The sequence below is a fragment of the Syngnathus typhle genome, linkage group LG19 (genome assembly GCF_033458585.1).
Source record: "Syngnathus typhle isolate RoL2023-S1 ecotype Sweden linkage group LG19, RoL_Styp_1.0, whole genome shotgun sequence".
NCBI lineage: Eukaryota > Metazoa > Chordata > Actinopteri > Syngnathiformes > Syngnathidae > Syngnathus > Syngnathus typhle.
Window position 1 is genome coordinate 3,432,204 of NC_083756.1, and position 18,649 is coordinate 3,450,852.

The window sequence follows — 18,649 nt, forward strand, 5'->3', positions numbered from 1 at the left end:
GTGGGCATTTTCGTTAATGAAACGAGTTCAATAAATCCATTTTATTTCTTGTCGTTTTTAAACCATATGACAATAGATGGCAGCATTGATTAAAGGTAAACTTGCTGTCGCCTTTCCCACTGGACTTTCAACATATTGGCTCAGCTTCGGATGTACAATTGAAACAACGTGACACTAATATGTCAACAAAATTGCATTTAGTTGAACTGTATTCCGGCAGCACGATGGATGATGAGCACATCTGCAGGTCTTGGGAAGTTTGCGTGTTCTGCCCGAGCTTCCTCACACATTCTAAAAACATGCATGTTAGCTTCGTTTCAGACTCTAAATTGCCCCATAGGTCTGAATGTGAGAGTAATGTTCCCAGCAAGTGGATAGCGACCAGTTCAGGGTGAACCCCGTCAGGCCGGCATAGGCTCCAGCCCAAGATTTTTCAGGGGGAACAATCCCTTCTGTGATAAAAGCGTTATCTTTAAAAAAAAAAAAAGACAAAAACCCCACCCCCGAATTTGTCTGTAGCTCCTAAATGAATTAGACTAAGGAGCAGCACATGATTGGTCACCAAATCAGATGCCTCATTATAACGTGACTCAAGTTGAGTTTGCGGCATCAGTACCAAGAGGCCAAGATGTTTCCCCTTTACCTCCATTCAAGGTAAGTTACCTCAAATTTGAGTACAGGGAGCCTGTCTGAATGGCTCTTTCATCATACAGAAAATAGTCATCCGGTTTTCTTTGCTGAGTGAAAGGAAATTACAGTTATTGTTGGTTATATGATATTACTAGAATAAACATATTTTAAGTCTAAAGTTGAACTACTTGATCACAGTTATTAAAAAAAGAGTATAGGTGATTTATTAGGAAATTTAGATAAGAGCACAATAGCATAGTACTAATGGATCACACGTTGTTTATCAAGATGTAGTACAAGGCCAGTGTCCATACAATGATTTGCAAATGATTCCTTCAATACATTTTTATTTATGACCATACAAATTATTTGAAATTGAATCATCATTGATGTTTTAATGCATTGTGTACTTATCATGACACTTTAGCTTAGTAATGTAAAAATGGGTCAATGTTGTTTGGGAGTCACTTCAGTGGTTATGCGTTGATTTTTATTTTTTTTTGGCAGTTTTCGTTGAGTTCGTGTTTGATCAATATTGCCACTAGAGAGCACAATTGTCCTAACTGTCAAGGAAACGCGCAACCAAAGCTTTTCCTGCTCCACAGTCAGTTCCAATCGTATCCCTCAATGAAAAAGAGTGCCGTGAACGGGCTTTACACTGATCTGGAATCAGTTTCTGTCATTCTCCGCGTTCACATAAGCCAATCAGCTGATCGCCGCATGACAGGCAGGCTTGGCGCATGCGCAGTGGCGCATTCTGGCTGGGAGGAATATGGCAGCGTCCTGAGCGCCGTTGGGGGGGGGGGGGGGCAATACGGCGTAAAGCGAGCACCTTTGGCACCCGAGCGGCTACAGCGAGAGGCGGCAGCTGCACACCGAGTAGGGCGGGGGGCCGAGGGACGTCTGTAATTCTCATCCGCTCGTGACTTGACAGGTAAACGCGTCATTTGCGCCTCTCTCTTGAAGCCAGCTCGCCCATGTTAAATATGTAACTAGAGCCTGATGCTAATGTGACTAGCTTAGCTGCCAAGTGATGCGCTAGCTAGCCGCTAGTCGTAGCATAACAAGATGCAGCTCCAAACTCACTTGGTGTTCGTAACATTTCATAAAACCATCCTGGGCTTTGAAGTCGTCTCGTTTGGATGGCATTGCGGAGGCGACGTCTAAGCTCGGATAGTCATTAGTCAAGCTCCTAGGCCGCTTTGCAGTGGAGCAGTCTCGTTAAGTTGTCTACTGATAAGCCAGGTGAGGAAAGGCTTGTCATAAGGGAACAAACAAAATAGCATTCTTTGCCCATGAAGGAAAAGAAGAAGCGAACAAACTGCCCAAGTGTTTGCAAATAAACTGCCGCAGCCTTCCTTGCAGAGCGATTTCTTCGTTAAACTGATAAATGGTAGAGACGCGTTTAGTTTTTAAGCCAGTCACAATGATTACATTTATGTTTAACGGTTTATGAATCAAATAACTACTTGCATTGTGGCACATTTGTCCTGTTCTTCACAAAAACGTGTACATTAAAGTGCTTTTAGTGTGTATTTGGAATTTGTAATGTAATTTGCACTTTTTTTTTTTTACTGTTAGGGTTAGGCTGGAACAGTTTCAATTGCATGATCCAACCAATCTATTCAATGGGGGATATTCAAGTGTTTATATTCATGTGCTCATTGAAGTGTTTTGAGCAAGTAAGTCAAGGCGCCACTGTATACATTGTCAAGATGCACCCCAGGCCAATTGAACGATTAGTTGGGGTCACGAAATGTGTTATCGAGGCTTCCCACGACATTGGCGATTACTAATAACAAATCTCATCGGGAAAGCACTTAAGCAGTTGGGATGGCCTTGGCATGTAAATGTTGTGTTCTTTTCTTTATATGGTTCATTAAGACCTTGTTATTGATCCGCCTTTAGACAGGAAGCGCAGGCTGGCCCTGATGGCTTGTCACATGACTTGATCCCTTTTCAGCAGCCGATGAGCAGACATTCCTTCATTTGGCTCGAGAGTAGAGGAAGGAAAGCTGGAGTCAGAGTTTTCCCGGATCCGGGCAGAATGCTGACACAGGTCCCCACCCCCTCCCGCTCCTGTTTTGTCACTTTCATGCATTTTTAATAACATTTGTGCTCTAGATGAAGACTGTTGGAAGAGAGCATTTGTCGGGGGAAAAGTCTTTTTTACAAACACTTTATTTATGTCAGTATTGATTCAATACAAGATCTGTTTTAGTCCTGGGGGGCACTAAATTTATTTTTCAAGAGTACTCAGCATTTTGTGTTTCAATCCGTGCAAGGGTTGTTAACGCTCTGCCTTCTAAACGTGAGCAACATCCACGTTGGCTTTTCCCTCGTTTTTGTTGACAAGCCATTGCTGTGTTATTGACCCTTGTCCTTGTTATTTTACACTTGTAATCCATTCTGAGTGGCCTGATTGATTTCTACCTCATGGCAAAGGAGAAGCCGGTTGGATATTAGTCCAGCTGCTTTTTTTTTCGTGGTGGTGCAAAATGTCGAAGGGCAGCGCGAAGTGTGCGCGCAAAGCTCGTAACGACAATTTGGAGATGGCGTCGCGGCGTTCCGACTTTCCGACTCGGCTCCGCTGCCAAAAAATGAGCGACTTGTTCTCCGTTCTCAACATTCCGCCGTCTGCTGTGCTCCTTAGGACCTGCGAAAAGATGAATGTCCTGAAAGACAACAAGGACCTGGCCTGCTACTACACCACCAAGCACTCCTGGAGGGGGAAGTACGAGCTTTTCTTTGCTTATGGATTTCGCGCCTCGTCCCTGCCGGTTCACGTTTGCGTCGTGTGACGGCAGCGACTGTTCTCTGGAAAGCCAAAAACCGACTCGAGGCCTCCGTCGTGTCACATCGTTCCCTATCGCGTTTGACCGAAGGAGGAGAAGTCGTTGTGTCCCGTGCGGGAAGTTGCATAACTTGCTACGTTATGAAATGCGACAAGTGGAAGGAAAAGCTTCTCTAATGAGCGACACCCAAAGGAAACGTGAAGCGTGCGCTCTCTACGAGTCAGCATGAATGTCACGGCGGAAGTGCTTCTTCATTTGTCCTTCACGCAGACGCGATTGAAGCCAAACTCCACCTTGCCAGTTGCGGCGACACTTGACGCGTCTCTGCTTGTGCTGATGGCCTCGTGCGAGGCTTGTAAAGATCTGGCCCCGCTTGCTCATTAACCACCTTCTACCAAGTGACACTTTTATATCAGCACTCACATTGAATGATTAGAATTAGAGGTAATTCAAATTAGCATTCAAATGTTATATTAGCATTTTACACATCTAAGTCCGCAGTTCTTTTTTTATTTTCCTTCCAAGCTAGTATGCGCCGCAGAAGCGTTTTATCGGAGGAGCTGATCGTGAAGCTAAGCTGCGTTGAAGTGGCACGACACAAATCGGGAGGCGGGACGGCCCTCGGGCCACCCGGGTTTCTTCTCTGCTGCTATTAAGTTGCCTTCATGGCAGTTCGCCCCCGCCACACCCCCTCGCCAAATGAGGATGTGCGAGCGTGAGAGAGAAGCCCAGTCAGCATGTTGAGCGTGAAGGAACACGCTGTGCACTTTTCAAATTGAGCCCTGCAACGGGCCAGACTGTGACAAATGGACATTAGGCGCTTTTATTGATTGCAGTTATGCCTTACGACACACCTTGATTGGTTCATTTGACGGTAATTTGTCGCGCGCCTCAGACTTATTCGGCTTCCGGCTCACGGCGCGTTTTTGTGTGTTCCAGGTACAAGCGCGTCTTCTCTGTGGGCACGCATGGCATCACCACGTACAACCCCACCACGCTGGAAGTGACAAATCAGGTTAGCGACGGCCGCTCGCCACCCGGGTTCATGTAGGAAAATCTTTTTCCGCGTGGCTTGTTACGCAACTTGTGTTCATCGATTCGCCAGTGGCCTTATGGAGACATTTGTGGAATCGGGCCAGTGGGAAAAGGCCAGGGAACGGAGTTCAGCCTGACCTTCCGAAAAGGCACCGGCAAAAAGTCAGAGACACTCAAGTTCTCCACTGAGCATCGAACGGAGCTGCTCACCGAAGCACTGGTGAAGGCCAAAGCGCCGCATGTTCGACGTCAGCGCCAGCGCCCTATGTACTTACTCACCAGCTTTCCTTCATTCACAGAGATTCCGAACTGAATTTTCAGAAGGGAAAATCACTGGCAGGGTGAGTTACCAAATGTCCATTTAGCAGTCAAAGGTGAAGAGATGGGCTTTCATGTGCTCATGTGTCGTCCGCCAGCGGTACAACTGCTACAAGCACCACTGGAGCGACACGCGCAAGGCCGTCAGCTTAGAGGTGACGCCGGGCGGCATCGACCAGATTGACCCACACACCAACCGGGTGCTGTGCTCCTATGACTACCGCAACGTGGAAGGCTTCGCCGAGACCTCCGACTACCAGGGCGGCTTCTGCATCCTTTACGGCGGCTTCGGCAGGCTGGTGCGTGCCAGGAAATGAGAATTCAAATGTGTCTTCGACCCGCCGATCATCCGGTTCGCCAAAGGAAAGCAGACGTTCAATATCGAGCGTTCTCCCTCAGCATCTGTTTGCCTCGGAGCACCGCGACGACATCATCCGCAGCGCCATCGAGCACGCCGGCAACTTCATTGGCATCGTGCTGCGGCTGCGGAAGGAGACGCTCACCTTTGAGAGTTTTGTGACCGAGCGATTTGGGAAGTACAGCTCAGACGAGAGCATCACCTCGCTGGCCGAGTTTGTGGTGCAAAAGATCACCCCGCGCCACCAGGTCAGTCAAGGCTCCGCCCCCTTCACCGCACGTGCTGCTTTCTTCTCCTTTACTAAAGCCGAGCGTCGTGTGGCTTCCAGGAGCCCGTGAAACGCATCTTAGCGCTGACCGAGACGTGCTTGGTGGAGAGAGATCCGGCTTCCTACAACATCGTCACCATCAAGCCATTCGGAGAGGTGCGGCAGCGGCGCTTCTCTCCGTGCAGGACTTGTTTCTGGACGACACCATCAATCTGCGCGATTCTCTCTTGCAGGTGTTTGCGCTCATCTGCGATGTCGACAACCCTCAAGTGTTTACAGTGGAATTCATCAGAGGCCAAATCAGGAAGTTCTCCTCCACAGAACGGTACGCATGCACGAGTTAGCATATTTGATTCAACCCAATCTTGCTGTCTGCTGCGTCGCATAACACCAGCGTTGTCTTGGCTCCGACCCGTTTAGGGATTCTCTTCTGGCCAGCCTGCTGGACGGCGTGCGCGCTTCGGGCAACAGGGATGTGTGCGTCAAGATGGCGCCCACGCGGCGCGGCCAGCGATGGGGCCTCCTGTGCATGCCCGTGGACGAGGAGGTGGAGAGTCTGCACCTCAAGTTCCTGGCTGCGCCTCCAAGTGAGTTGCCATCGGGTTCCTGGATTATTATTTTTCGACATTTCTAGAGACAGCCAATATTGCAATTGTTTCTTTTTAATTCTCAGATGGCAACTTTGCCGACGCAGTGTTCCGCTTCAACGCCAACATCTCCTACAGCGGCGTGTTGCACGCAGTCACACAAGACGTGAGTATGTTCAAGCCCGCCTGCGCCCGCCTGTTGCTCATCTTCTTTCTTCTCGTCTTTTCCAGGGTCTGTTCTCGGAGAACAAAGAGAAGCTGATCAACAACGCCGTCCTGGCCCTTCTGTCGCAAGAGGCCGAGCTGCCTGCGCTCAACGCCGAGCTGGAGAGCCACTTCCAGGCCATCCGCCGCCTGGTGGCCTCCAAGGCCGGCTTCCAGGCCTTCACTCAGCTACCAAAGTAAGTTTAAGATGCTTTTCACATTGCATCAAAATGAGGAACGTCCCAAAGCGGTTTTCACCAATCCAGCCTTGGTCCCATCTTGATGTTTTCCAGGTTCCGGGAGAAATTAGGAGTAAAGACGGTGAAAGCTTTAAAGAGGAACAACAACGGCGTGACGCACGCTGCTATCGACATGCTTTGCGCCCTGATGTGTGTAAGTAGCGCCTCCTTGTCTTTGATTGCCCCGAGAGCCCATGTGAAGACCTGGCGGCTCCTCCTCCAATCAGCCCATGCACGACGACTACGACCTGAGGCAGGAGCAGCTCAACAAGGCGTCCCTGCTGTCATCCAAGAAGTTCCTGGAAAACCTGCTTGAAAAATTCATCACCAATGTGGTCAGTGCATTGATGGCGATGCTCAACGTTGAGCGTGGGGGTTCCTCCAACTGACTCCTTTTTCCTGCAGGACCAAGGAAGCGGAGCTTTGGTCATCAGTTCACTGCTGGACTTTTTAACCTTCGCCTTGTGCGCCCCCTACAGCGAGACCACCGAGGGCCAGCAGTTTGACATGCTGCTGGAGATGGTGGCCTCCAACGGACGCACGCTCTTCAAACTCTTCCAGGTCGCTCACGCGTCTGTGACCTCTGACAAGCGTTTCAAAATAGACAATCACATTTTTTTTTCCCCTTTTCCTCCTAGCATCCCTCTATGGCCATCGTCAAGGGAGCCGGCTTGGTGATGAAGGCCATCATTGAGGTAACGAGAAGAACGGTGTGTGACTCGCTTCATTCGTGTGGTCACACTCTGACTTTGCCCCATCCAGGAAGGAGACAAAGAAATCGCCACCAAGATGCAGGAGCTGGCTTTGAGCGAGGGCGCCCTTCCTCGCCACCTGCACACCTCCTTGTTCACCATCAGCGCCGACCAAAGGATGCTCACCAACAGGTCATAGCGAGCAAGCTCGCGGCCATTGAAAGGCACCCGAAATTAAACGCGTCTTTTGCCCAACTCAGACAGCTAAGCCGTCACCTGGTGGGACTGTGGACCGCAGAAAACCCCGTCGCCATGAATCTCCTCAAGAGAATACTGGTAACATTTTCTGACTCGTCGCTGCAGCCGAGTTTGATTCAGCGGTTGAACGTCCCGTCCCCCGTGTCGACTTTGCAGCCGACTGGCCTGCTGGCCTACATGGACAGTTCCGATTCGGTGCCGGAGAAAGACGTGGATCGAATGCACGTTCGAGATAACTTGAAAATCGCCACGGTAGGCTGACGAACCCACCACCTGCCCCCTTTTAGGAACTGAAGTTTTTTTCCCCGCCTCCCGGTGCAGGACCTACTCAACCGCAACAAGGTGCCCGAGTGGCAGCGGATAGCCGGGAAAGCAGCCAAAGAGGTGGAGAAGTTCGCCAAGGAGAAGGCCGATCTGGTCCTCATGCACTGGAGGGACAAGATGGGCATCGCTCAGAAGGAGGTAAGAGGGGCTCGTCGTCAGTCGGCTCGCGGCTGAACTCTTGAACGGCAACCCACATGGAGAAACAAAAAAAACAAGTTGATTCATCAAACAATCACTCTTTGTTGTCTCCGCCCCTCCCCTCCCCTCTGCTGTCAAACTATTGTAGCAGGACAGAAATAACTTGGTGAGTGAAAGTTTGCATTTCCTACCTTTGTTTGCATTGGTGGCCTTGTTTTGGGTGCCATCTTGTCTTTTCTTCACCCTGAGACAGCCATCTGAAAATGTCTCTCCAAGTTGTCCATCTTGTCTATCCACTCAATGCTTGTCTTCTACGCCATACGCGGGATTTTTTTAAAAAAAATTTAATACGTAACACTGACGCTATTTGTTGTTATTTATTTTTTTGCATCTGGCTGCAGAATGCCAACCAAAAGCCCGTCATCCTGAGAAAACGACGACAGCGGATCAAGATCGAAGCCAACTGGGAGCTTTTTTACTACAGGTAGGCGGACCCGTCCGTCCCAAGAACTCTAACGTGCGTGTCATGGCAATGATGAGTCATATTGTCCAATCAAGATTCCAGCTGGACCACGCCCGCTCCAACCTCATCTGGAATCTGAAGACCAGGGAGGAACTGCGGGATGCGCTGGAAGGCGAAATGCGTGCCTTCAACGTGGACCGCGAGCTGGGCAACGCCACCGTCATCTCCTGGAACCACCAAGAGTTTGAGGTATGTCACCATCCATTAAATGTGAGCTCAAGTCACAGCGGAAGCCTCTTCAAATTTGTTTGCAGGTGAAGTATGAGTGCCTTTCCGATGAGATCAAAATAGGCGACTATTACTTGCGCCTCCTGCTGGAGGAGGATGAAAATGCCGAATCCAGTGCCATCAAGAGATCGTAAGCCAAGCGACTCTTGTGATATTCCCGGTCTTTACGGCAAAGGTTGAGCGTTTGCGTCTCCATCTTGTAGGTACGAGTTCTTCAACGAGCTCTACCACCGCTTCCTGCTGACGCCCAAAGTCACCATGAAGTGCCTGTGCCTCCAGGCGCTCACCATCGTGTACGGCAAGTGCTTCGAAGAGATCGGCCCCTTCACAGACACCAAATACATCGTGGGCATGCTGGACCGGGTGAGTCGGGTCGCCGAGAGCCCGGAGATGCTCGCTTTTGCCGTGCCCGAGTGACAACTTGTGTGTTTGCAGTGTACGGACAAGCTGGAAAGAGACAGGCTCATCCTCTTCTTGAACAAGCTGATTCTCAACAGGGTGAGCTAGCCAAAGCCGCCATCTCTCGCTCTCTCTCTCTCGCTCTCTCGTGACTAACCAGACTCCCGCAGAAAAACGTGAAAGACGTGATGGACTCTAACGGGGTGCGCATCCTGGTGGACCTGCTCACCTTGGCCCACCTGCATACCAGCAGAGCGACGGTGCCGCTGCAGGTAAGCCCGTTTGTTTTAGCTTTGCAAGTGAGTCCAATGAGCGCGTGTCCTGATGTTTTCTCCCAGAGTAACGTCTTGGAAGCGTCGCCTGACATGAAGCGAGAGAGCGAGAAGGAGTGGTATTTTGGCAACGCAGACAAGGAAAGAAGAGGACCTTTCAGTTTTGAAGAGGTTGGCATTGCTTTTAATAAGTGACAAAAGAGCATAGTTTTTAATAAGATCCATTTTCCGTGTGATCTGATTGCAGATGCAAGAGTCTTGGACGACGGGCGTCCTGACGGCCAAGACCCGATGCTGGGCCCAGGGCATGGACGGCTGGCGCCCCCTGCAGGCTGTGCCGCAGCTCAAGTGGTGCCTGCTGGCAACGGGGCAGGCGGTGATGAACGAGACGGACTTGGCGACGCTCATCCTCAACATGCTCATCACCATGTGCTCCTACTACCCCAGCAGGTCTTTAGAGATTTAGAGCATGATAGAAATTGATAATTAATTTATTGAAAAAAAAATATTCCTTCATTTATTGCAGGGATCAAGATAATGCCATTATTCGCCCATTACCAAAGATCAAGAGGATGATAAGTGACAGCGCTTGCCTGCCTCATATTGTGCAGGTAAAATAGGAATCATCCAGAATAGACACGCTTTAGTCTTTCAAATGTCCTATTTTTTTTGGTTTGTTTGTTTTTTTTAGCTTCTCTTGACGTTTGACCCCATCCTGGTGGAGAAGGTGGCCAACGTGCTGTACCTGGTGATGCAGGACAACCCCAACTTGCAGCGGCTCTACTTGACCGGAGTCTTCTTTTTCATCATGATGTACACGGGCTCCAACGTGCTTCCCGTGGCAAGGTACAAAAACGCGCCTTTCTTGACCTGCTTGGACGTTGCACTGCTCTGTGTCATGATGTCAACATTTTTTGTCCTTTTAGGTTCCTGAAGTACACTCACTTGAAACAAGCCTTTAAATCTGAAGAGGTATAGATGTCTTGTTTTTGAATGTAGTGATCTCTTGCCAAGAATCAAAAGCTGTTGACTCCTTTATGTTTAAGTCTAACCGATGTGTGGGAATGACCCCTGCCCGCTTTTTTAGTCCAAAGGTCAGGACATCGTGCAGCGCAGCGTTCTCGGACCGGCCCTTCCCGAAGCCATGGTGTGCTACCTGGAGAACTACGAGGCCGAGCGCTTCTCTGAGATCTTCCTGGGAGAATTCGACACCCCCGAGGCCATCTGGAGCTGCGAGATGAGGTCAGGAACGAATCTCTTCACTTGACCGAGGCTGCGGGCTGACTTTGATAATCTCTGTGCGTCAGGCGGATGATGATCGAGAAGATAGCCGCGCATATTGCCGACTTCAGCCCGAGGCTGCAGAGCAACACGCGCGCCCTCTACCAGTACTGCCCCATCCCCGTCGTCAGCTTCCCTCAGCTGGACAACGAGCTCTTCTGCAACATCTACTACCTCCGACACCTGTGCGACACCGTCCACTTTCCCGATTGGCCTATTCGAGATGCCGTATGTGCCTTTTCTCGCTTGCCTCTTCTTTTGGAGGAAGAACATTAGTTTCATCACCATTACCCTCCTAGGTGAAGCTGCTGAAAGACACACTTGATGCATGGAAGAGGGAGGTGGAGAAGAAGCCCCCCTCAATGTCAATAGATGACGCTTACGAAGTTCTCAACCTCCCCAAAGGACAAGGAATGTGAGTCAATTTGCTCCACTTTGAAACAAGTGCTAGCCTTGGACTGCCAAGTCATCATAATGCCCTTTTTTTTTTTTTTTCTTTTTGTCAAAAGTCATGAGGAGAGCAAGATCAGAAAGGCCTACTTCAGGCTGGCGCAGAAGTACCATCCAGACAAGAACCCTGATGGCAGGGTGAGTTGTTTTATTTATTGTTCCTTCCGCACTATTCTCACTGCCACGTTTTTACATTCCCCCGTGTTTTATTTCCACTCTCCTCCAGGACATGTTTGAGAAAGTCAACAAGGCCTACGAGTTCCTTTGCACAAAGTCTGCACGGGTCCTCGACGGCCCCGACCCGGAAAACATTATCCTCATCCTCAAGACCCAAAGCATCCTTTTCAACCGGCACAAAGACGGTATAAATGCTGCCCCCCAAAGGTACTTGTCGCGCTCGTCCCCCGTTGTGAACCTGTGGCCCTTTTTCCCCCAAATAGATCTGGAGCCCTACAAGTACGCCGGCTACCCCATGCTCATCAAAACCATCACCATGGAGACCCAAGACGACCAGCTTTTCTCCAAGACCTCGCCGCTCCTGCCAGCCGCCGCCGAACTGGCCTTTCACACCGTCAACTGCTCGGCGCTCAACGCCGAGGAACTGCGGCGCGAGAATGGAATCGAGGTTGCCGTCTTTTCTCATTTGTTTCAAAAACATGCGAGGTGCAGAGCCATGTAGGATTGTGATGGTCCTCAGGTCTTGCTGGAGGCGTTTTCCCGCTGTGTCTCCGTGTTGACTGCATCCAGCAAAGCGGACGACATGGCCGTTCAGGTACGTAGCGCCAGACCCGTCGTGGTTTGCTGTCTATTTACAAAACAAAATATATGTGTCAGGTGTGCGGGCACATCTGCAAGTGCTACAGCGTGGCGGCGCAATTTGAGGAATGCCGAGAAAAGATGATCGAGCTGCCTTACATCATCAGAGACCTCTGTCACATTTTGTACTACGGAAAGGTGAGCAATCAAAATGGCCGCCAGTTAATGGGAAATCTATTGTTTAAGATTATTATATCCCATCGTTGGGACAATAGTTGCTTCAAAAATATTCACGCTATGTGCTTTGGTCGTCCTCCCTCAGGGTCTCCCGAAAACGGCAGCCTTGGCGGTACAGTGCGTCAGCTCCTTTGCGGTGGACTTCTTCCTGCAGACGCAACTGTACCACGCCGGCGTGCTCTGGCACTTGCTGGTGCACCTCTTCAACTACGACTACACACTGGAGGAGAGCGGCGTCCAGACCAGCCAGGACAGCAACCAGCAGGAGGTGGCCAACTACCTGGCCAAGCTCAGCCTGGTGTCCCTCAGCCGCCTGGGGGGCTACCTGCCCTTGCCGCGCGGCCTCGACGGCGGCGACCTCGCGCCGGAGACCAACGGAGTAGAAACCGTCCCCCCGGAGAACCCCACCATCCGCAAAAGCCTGGCCGCTTTGCTGACACCGTACATATCCAGGAAGCTGGGAACGGGATCTTCACCTGAGGTTGGTTGAACTGTCGGAGAGGCGAGGCGGCGCTGCTGTGGGCGAGCCACTCACACTCTGCTTTTTTTGAAGGTCTTGAAACTGCTGAACAGCAATACAGAGAACCCCTACCTCATCTGGAACAACGGCACGCGAGCCGAGCTGCTCGAGTTCCTGGAGGGTCAACAAGAGGACAACATTAAAAGAGTAAGCGTGACGGTGGTGCTTCTTTGTGAGTGAAATAGTGGAGAGCGCATCGGCTTTGAGTTTCAGTTAGGGTTTTCATGTTTATTCCTCACAGATTCCAAAGACGTATTTATTATATGATCCCGGATAGCTTTTTACGTTCCTGTTCTTTATCCTGGCCACGCAGGCGTTTCCTGGTGACAGTGAGGCAGGCGCTAGTCAGTCAAGAGAGGATCACCAGGCCTGGCTCGGCCGGAGTAGAGCAAGACTGCGTCAGGAAAGAAAGGCAAAAGCAATGCAGACAGAAAAAGCAGACACAGAGCAAGGAGATGCAGGAGGCCAATTGGAGGGAGAAGTTGACATTATGTTTGATGGCAAAACAAAACCGGCTCACTCGAAAGTGTCAGTGGGCTTTTGGCATTCGGGACAAGTGAAGGTTTCATCAGTTGTGATCAGTGAGCAGGTTGGTATTTTGAGAACAATTCTTTATTGATTATTCTCCAATGGCTTTTTAGGCTTATCGTGTGGTTTTCAGCTGCAGGTCACCCGCAACTCACGAGGTCTTGAGAAAACGGCCGGATGGATCTCACCTGACTTTGCTCTCTTTGTCTGTGCGCAGGGGGAGAACGACGAGAGCTTCGGTGCGGAATTTACCTTCAGCGAGCACAGCAAAGAGCTCATCGTCGGCGAGATCTTTGTGCGTGTTTACAACGAGCAACCAACGTTCCCACTTGAGGTAAGCACTTATTGCATATATCTTCTAGAAGAAGCCTAATAACACAGGAGCTTACTTTTTTTTTTTTCCCTCCCTTCTTGCATCCAGCATCCCAAAGCGTTTGCCGCGAGCCTGCTGGACTACGTGGGCTCGCAGGCGCAGTACCTGCACACGCTGCTGGCCATGAGCCAAAGCAACAAGGTGGAGTCGCAGCAGCACGCCGAGCGTCTCCGCTTTGCCGAGATGGCTCTGGAGGCTCTCCGCAACGTCATCAAGAACAACCCCGGTGAGACGCCGCTTTGTTTCGTCACTGACTTTGAAGCTGGTTCTAACCCAAGGCTCCCCTCAGGTTCTGAGACTGAGTGCATCGGCCATTTCAAGTTGCTCTTCTCGCTGCTGCGGGTTCACGGCGCCGGCAGGGTGCAGCAGCTTGTGCTGGAGGTACGAAAACGCGACACGAAGAGCGACCCGAGTGTGTTGAACGGCCGCCGCTTCATCTGCTTTTGTGGCAGGTCGTCAATACGGTGACGTCCAATCAAGAATGCGTGAGCAACATTGCTGAGTCGCTGGTGCTGTCCAACCTCCTCTTGCTGCTGCACTCCCTCCCATCGAGTAAGACAATCACCTGTGACAAAATCTGTCCTTTCATTGAATTTCATTGTCTGCCTGTCTTCTTCCAGGCAGGCAAATGGTGTTGGAAACGCTCCATGCTTTGACATCCAACACCAAAATAGTCAAGGAAGCCATGGCCAAAGGTTTGTGTTAACCTTCTCTCTCTTTTTTCTCTTGTCAAGTGCATTTCATTGTTCTGCCCATCACTATTCATTGTTTTTTTTTCTTCTCACAGGTGCGCTCATCTACTTGCTCGATCTCTTCTGTAACTGCACGCACCCTCAGGTTCGCACACAGACGGCTGAGCTTTTCTCCAAGATGACTTCGGACAAGCTGGTCGGGCCCAAGGTGGGTTGTGGTAAAGCCGCTTGCCAAGCAACATCCATGCGTGTGAAATGTTTTATTTCCGTCCCGTTTCCTTCCTCCACCGACCAGGTCCGCCTGACTCTGATCCGTTTCCTCCCGAGCGTGTTCATGGACGCCATGCGGGACAACGCCGAGGCGGCTGTGCACATCTTTGAGGGAACGCACGAGAATCCCGAACTCATCTGGAACGACAGCTCCCGCGAGACCGTGTCCACTACCGTGCGGGAGATGATGCTTGAGTAAGTCCCCACAGTCAAGAGGAGAGCTCTGGAAAGAAAGAGGAGGCCATCCAAAGAGGTAAAATCTGTTTGCGTTTTATTTTTTCAGGCACTTCAAACAGCAGAAGGATAATCCTGACATCAACTGGAAAGTAAGTGTCCACACAGCATTCAGGAAGCTGGCGATGAATAGTTCGAGAAGTTTGTGTGGAATGTTTGTATTACAAACTAGCAATGCGACTACAATTACTACTACGAGTACTATTATTAGCACAACTACTTTAACAACGTCTAATATTACTACTACCGTGAAACCTGGATGACATGCTGCCTCTCTCAGGTTTTTCTTGGTACTACAACAACAAAGCCGACCGGTTAAGGACAGAGCAGGAAGCACACGCCTGCCATTTCTTGACACAAGCGTGAACCCCACATTTTCTCACTGCCTCGTGTGTTTGTGCTTAGCTGCCAGAGGACTTCACTGTGGCCTACGGAGCTGGCCAGGGCGAGCTGGAAGTGGGCGGAGTCTTTTTGCGGATCTTTATCGCGCAGCCCGGCTGGGTGCTGCGCAAGCCTCGCGACTTCCTGGTGTCGCTCTTGGAGACGCTGACAGAGCTGCTGGAGAAGAACAATCCCAACGTGAGCTCGACACAGAATCTTTGTTTCCAAAAAAATAACAACTCTTTTTGCACTGATTCCTAAAATGTGCTCTCAGGGGGAGGCACTGGAGACGGTCACCACGGCAGCCGTGTGTCTGTTCAGCACGCAGGCGCAGCTGGCTGATCAGGTTCCTCCGCTAGGTCACTTGCCTCGCATCTTAGCCGCGCTCAACCACAAGAACAACGCCATCCCCAAGAGCTCCATCCGCCTCATCCACGTGCTTTCGGATAACGAGGTACGGAAGCGGGGAAAGTGCAGCTTAGCCACAGTGTTCACGTGAAGACTGTACGGGCGACCTCATTGTTTGTGTTTTTGTAGCTCTGCGTACGCTCCATGTCCGCCCTGGAGGCCATCGGTCCTCTGATGACCGGAATGAAGGCCCGTGCAGACATGGCCGGGCTGGCCTGCGAGGCGCTGAACCGCATGTTCCAGAAAGAGCAGACGGAACTGGTGGCTCAGGTAACCATGCTCGGCCGCACTGCACCAGGTGTCCCAAATGAGACGTTGACGCCATTCCCACCGCTCAGGCTCTCCGAGTGGACCTGGTTCCGTACCTCCTGAAGCTCCTGGAAGGTATTGGCCTGGAGACCGTGGACAACCCGTCGGCCACCAAGGCCCAAATCGTGAAGGCGCTCAAATCCATGACGCGCAGTTTGCAATACGGAGAACAGGTCTGAGGCTCAGGCGTCACTATTGCTGACACCTACAATGCATTAAGTTGTGGGACATGCTCAAGTGTCTCCTTGCTTCCCAGGTGAATGAGATCTTGGCCAAGTCCTCCGTTTGGAGTGCCTTCAAGGACCAGAAGCACGATCTCTTCATTAATGAGTCTCAGACTGCAGGCTACCTGACAGGTAGAGTATTTTCTAGTCATTCATTCTGCTTGACAACTGGCTCAAAAGGTAGGTGGTGCTTGCTTACTGCTTTCCTGGAAACAAGCGCCTTGCTGTTGAAGCCAAAGCTTCCTTTCTCCAAATCCCTGAATTTCCTGCCTCTGCCTTTTCCCGTTCTCTCTTCTCTGTCCCCCTCCACGTTTCCTCCTCAGGGGTGTCCACTCCCTCTCTCCTGGCGGCGAGCAGCCCACTGCGAGGGGGGCTCTAGCCTGCCCAGCTGGGCCCTCAGAGCCCTCCTCTCTGTTGCACTAATGCAGGTAGACTCGTGGCTCCTCATGGCCTGCCCTTTGACTCTTCACCATTCCATTCCCTTCTTGCCACCTTCTTGCCAAGCCCACTTTAACTCAACAATGAGCTGGTTTTTCCTGATAATGGCGGTTAGATTGATCAGCTTTGACTATTGCAATGGTCGCTAGTCTTAAAAATGGCCACTGTATCATCCCATAACCATGCGGTCCAAAGAGCAAATTTAGATTCGTAGTTGATGATGTGTTATTCCGACTCCCACAGGGCCAGGAGTAGCCGGTTACCTCACGGCAGCAGGCAGCGGCACCACCGTACTGCCCAGCAGCCCGCCCCCGGTAGACAGCGATCAAGGCTGACGGAGGCGGACGCACACTCGCAATAGCCACAGTCAGGCTCAGGCACCTGAGCCGCCCTGTTTGGCTCCCCCCCTCACCCAACACACACGAGGGAAGCGCAGATGGGTAGGAAGATGTCGCTGACTCCTCCCCATATCGCCATCTGCCCTCTCTGACCGTCACCGCGTAAATTGTTTGAAATTGTCTTAACAGGTGGGCCACGTTTTGTTTTCGTTATAACACCTTTCTTCCGATGAAAAGCAGAAGAGTTTACTTTTTGTATGAAGATATTTTTTACAGTAGATTTTCTTCTGGTTTTCCCATGGGAAAAACATTGGAAGACTGTAATTAGTTAATTTTGTCTCTTCTCCTTTCTGTCATTTTGCAATTTCCCAATTGGCTCCACTGGCCCCCCTCCAAATTGTCAGCCTCAATCTCGGAGTTTTATTCTCGGGAATTGCAAATGAGATTTGTCCTCCTTTTTCTGTAGATTCTGCCGTTTTGACCTCTATTCCTACTTCATTCCATGGTTGCCCCCTCAATTTTATAAAATAATTTCCCGTTCCCCAGAATGAGAAACAAGCACTAGAATATTTATAAGTGAATAACAACGTCAACTTGAAATGAGGATCTGATATGTCGATAGGATGAATTATGTTTGAGTCTGTGTGAAAGACTAGTGCGGTTTGTGACAGGTTCAATGTAATATTACGTATATAAACTTTCTATATTGAATGTACATTAAAACAATGAATCAGTCGCACTTGTACATAAAATTTTAAGAATAAAAGGGAACCCACAGTGTCGTTAATTTGTCTTGTTTCAGTATATTCGACAATTGTTTAAAAATGTATTTTATGGAATCACTTTTAATATAGAAGGGGTTTTGTTTGTAGTTATAAGAAGAAAATGTCGGACTTTGCTACAGCGTTGCCGTAAATCCGTGATGAGCTACGTCAATTTAAAGTTTAAATTGATTAGACCAAAATTAAATTTTTGGTCCCACTACTTTCGCAAGTGTTGCGCTTCACTCTGTTTAATTCAATTGCAACTACGCCAAAAAACTAAGCAAGTTAGCCTAAAATAATCTTGATAATTCCTTGAGGGATTTCATGAAATAATAAATTAAAGTGAATTTATTAGTTTTTCCCCAACAAATTAGCCATAATTCGCGATAATTTGTAGAGGCATTTGTTTCCACACGGTTCAATTACCTTGCGACCCCGGGGGAAAGGAAGTGACGCATGGGGCGAATATCAAGATATTGTACATAATGCAGTCAAACTTTTAATTTATGGTCCATTCGAATTAAATAAGCAAGAACAAATAGGATTTAATTTAACATGAATTAACGATAGATATATTGTAACGATGTATAGAAGGCAGCAACGGGGCTCTTCCCGTGTCTTGTGGACACTTTTATGTGTCGGGATTTACGATGTTTTCTCCCCCTGCAGGAGCCCATCCCTCTTGCGTCGCTCACTGGGAGTCTCCCCGAACAGGCGCCTGGCAAGGCCGACACTCTTATATCGGGGTGCAGTGTGGCTGCAGGCTGTGATTGATGACTCTGAGGAGGGCCCTGCAGAAAATGCACAGTCATGCTTTGTTATTATGTGCGGTCATAGCGGCCGGTCAGCAGAGGGCGCTACATCGTCACGCTTGTGTTGATGGTTGGCTTGCTCTTTATTTTTTGGGCACGTGGATTCATTTGATTTCTCGTGATCTCACATTCATTTTCTGTTTTGGTCTTTTGCGTCCGTTCTAGCCTATTGCATTTCTGGCTCTTCTGCAGTCGTCATTAGATTATTTACATGTTAATAGTGGAAAGTAAAGAAATCCTGTGTTGCCGTACTCAAGTGTGTTTTCATGTATAAGTACTTTGATTATATATTTTTCTATTTTTATGCACTTTCTATGCTCGGAGATAATCTTTTCCCATTCAAATCAATGGGAATCTACTTAATGC

General features: G+C 49.7%; 1 protein-coding gene across 3 annotated transcripts; it reads left to right on the top strand.

Annotated features, from left to right (window-relative positions):
* The first annotated feature begins 1,407 nt into the window (after nt 1-1,407).
* LOC133143531 (dnaJ homolog subfamily C member 13-like) lies at nt 1,408-17,494 on the top strand. 3 transcript variants are annotated; one of them, XM_061265492.1, is made up of 57 exons: nt 1,408-1,564; nt 3,284-3,364; nt 4,365-4,440; nt 4,531-4,680; nt 4,760-4,801; nt 4,877-5,077; nt 5,178-5,384; nt 5,465-5,560; nt 5,638-5,729; nt 5,825-5,991; nt 6,078-6,157; nt 6,223-6,392; nt 6,489-6,588; nt 6,662-6,769; nt 6,840-6,995; nt 7,073-7,129; nt 7,197-7,318; nt 7,387-7,462; nt 7,541-7,636; nt 7,706-7,846; nt 7,995-8,012; nt 8,248-8,330; nt 8,405-8,558; nt 8,624-8,727; nt 8,801-8,960; nt 9,033-9,095; nt 9,167-9,268; nt 9,335-9,439; nt 9,516-9,718; nt 9,795-9,879; nt 9,960-10,114; nt 10,195-10,240; nt 10,356-10,510; nt 10,576-10,777; nt 10,849-10,964; nt 11,059-11,137; nt 11,226-11,361; nt 11,440-11,624; nt 11,697-11,771; nt 11,834-11,953; nt 12,078-12,473; nt 12,546-12,659; nt 13,258-13,374; nt 13,462-13,639; nt 13,703-13,794; nt 13,866-13,965; nt 14,034-14,108; nt 14,201-14,313; nt 14,401-14,570; nt 14,659-14,701; nt 15,015-15,188; nt 15,265-15,444; nt 15,528-15,668; nt 15,737-15,880; nt 15,964-16,063; nt 16,255-16,359; nt 16,613-17,494. In XM_061265492.1, exons 2-56 carry the CDS (start codon nt 3,297-3,299, stop codon nt 16,308-16,310), a joined length of 6,744 nt encoding a protein of 2,247 aa, XP_061121476.1. In that variant the 5' UTR covers nt 1,408-1,564; nt 3,284-3,296; the 3' UTR covers nt 16,311-16,359; nt 16,613-17,494. The 3 variants fall into 3 exon arrangements, with proteins under 3 accessions (XP_061121476.1, XP_061121474.1, XP_061121475.1); XM_061265490.1 differs by lacking the exon at nt 16,255-16,359; XM_061265491.1 differs by lacking the exons at nt 7,995-8,012; nt 16,255-16,359.
* The last annotated feature ends 1,155 nt before the right edge of the window (nt 17,495-18,649 follow it).

What these genes read in the sequence shown, in the direction of transcription:
- LOC133143531 (XM_061265490.1), top strand. Translation starts at nt 3,297, where the DNA reads ATGAATGTCCTGAAAGACAACAAGGACCTGGCCTGCTACTACACCACC. An exon ending in TTTCAACCGGCACAAAGACG is followed by an intron (nt 11,362 to 11,439) that starts GTATAAATGCTG and finishes TCCCCCAAATAG; the next exon opens with ATCTGGAGCCCTACAAGTAC. An exon ending in GTGCGGGAGATGATGCTTGA is followed by an intron (nt 14,571 to 14,658) that starts GTAAGTCCCCAC and finishes TTATTTTTTCAG; the next exon opens with GCACTTCAAACAGCAGAAGG.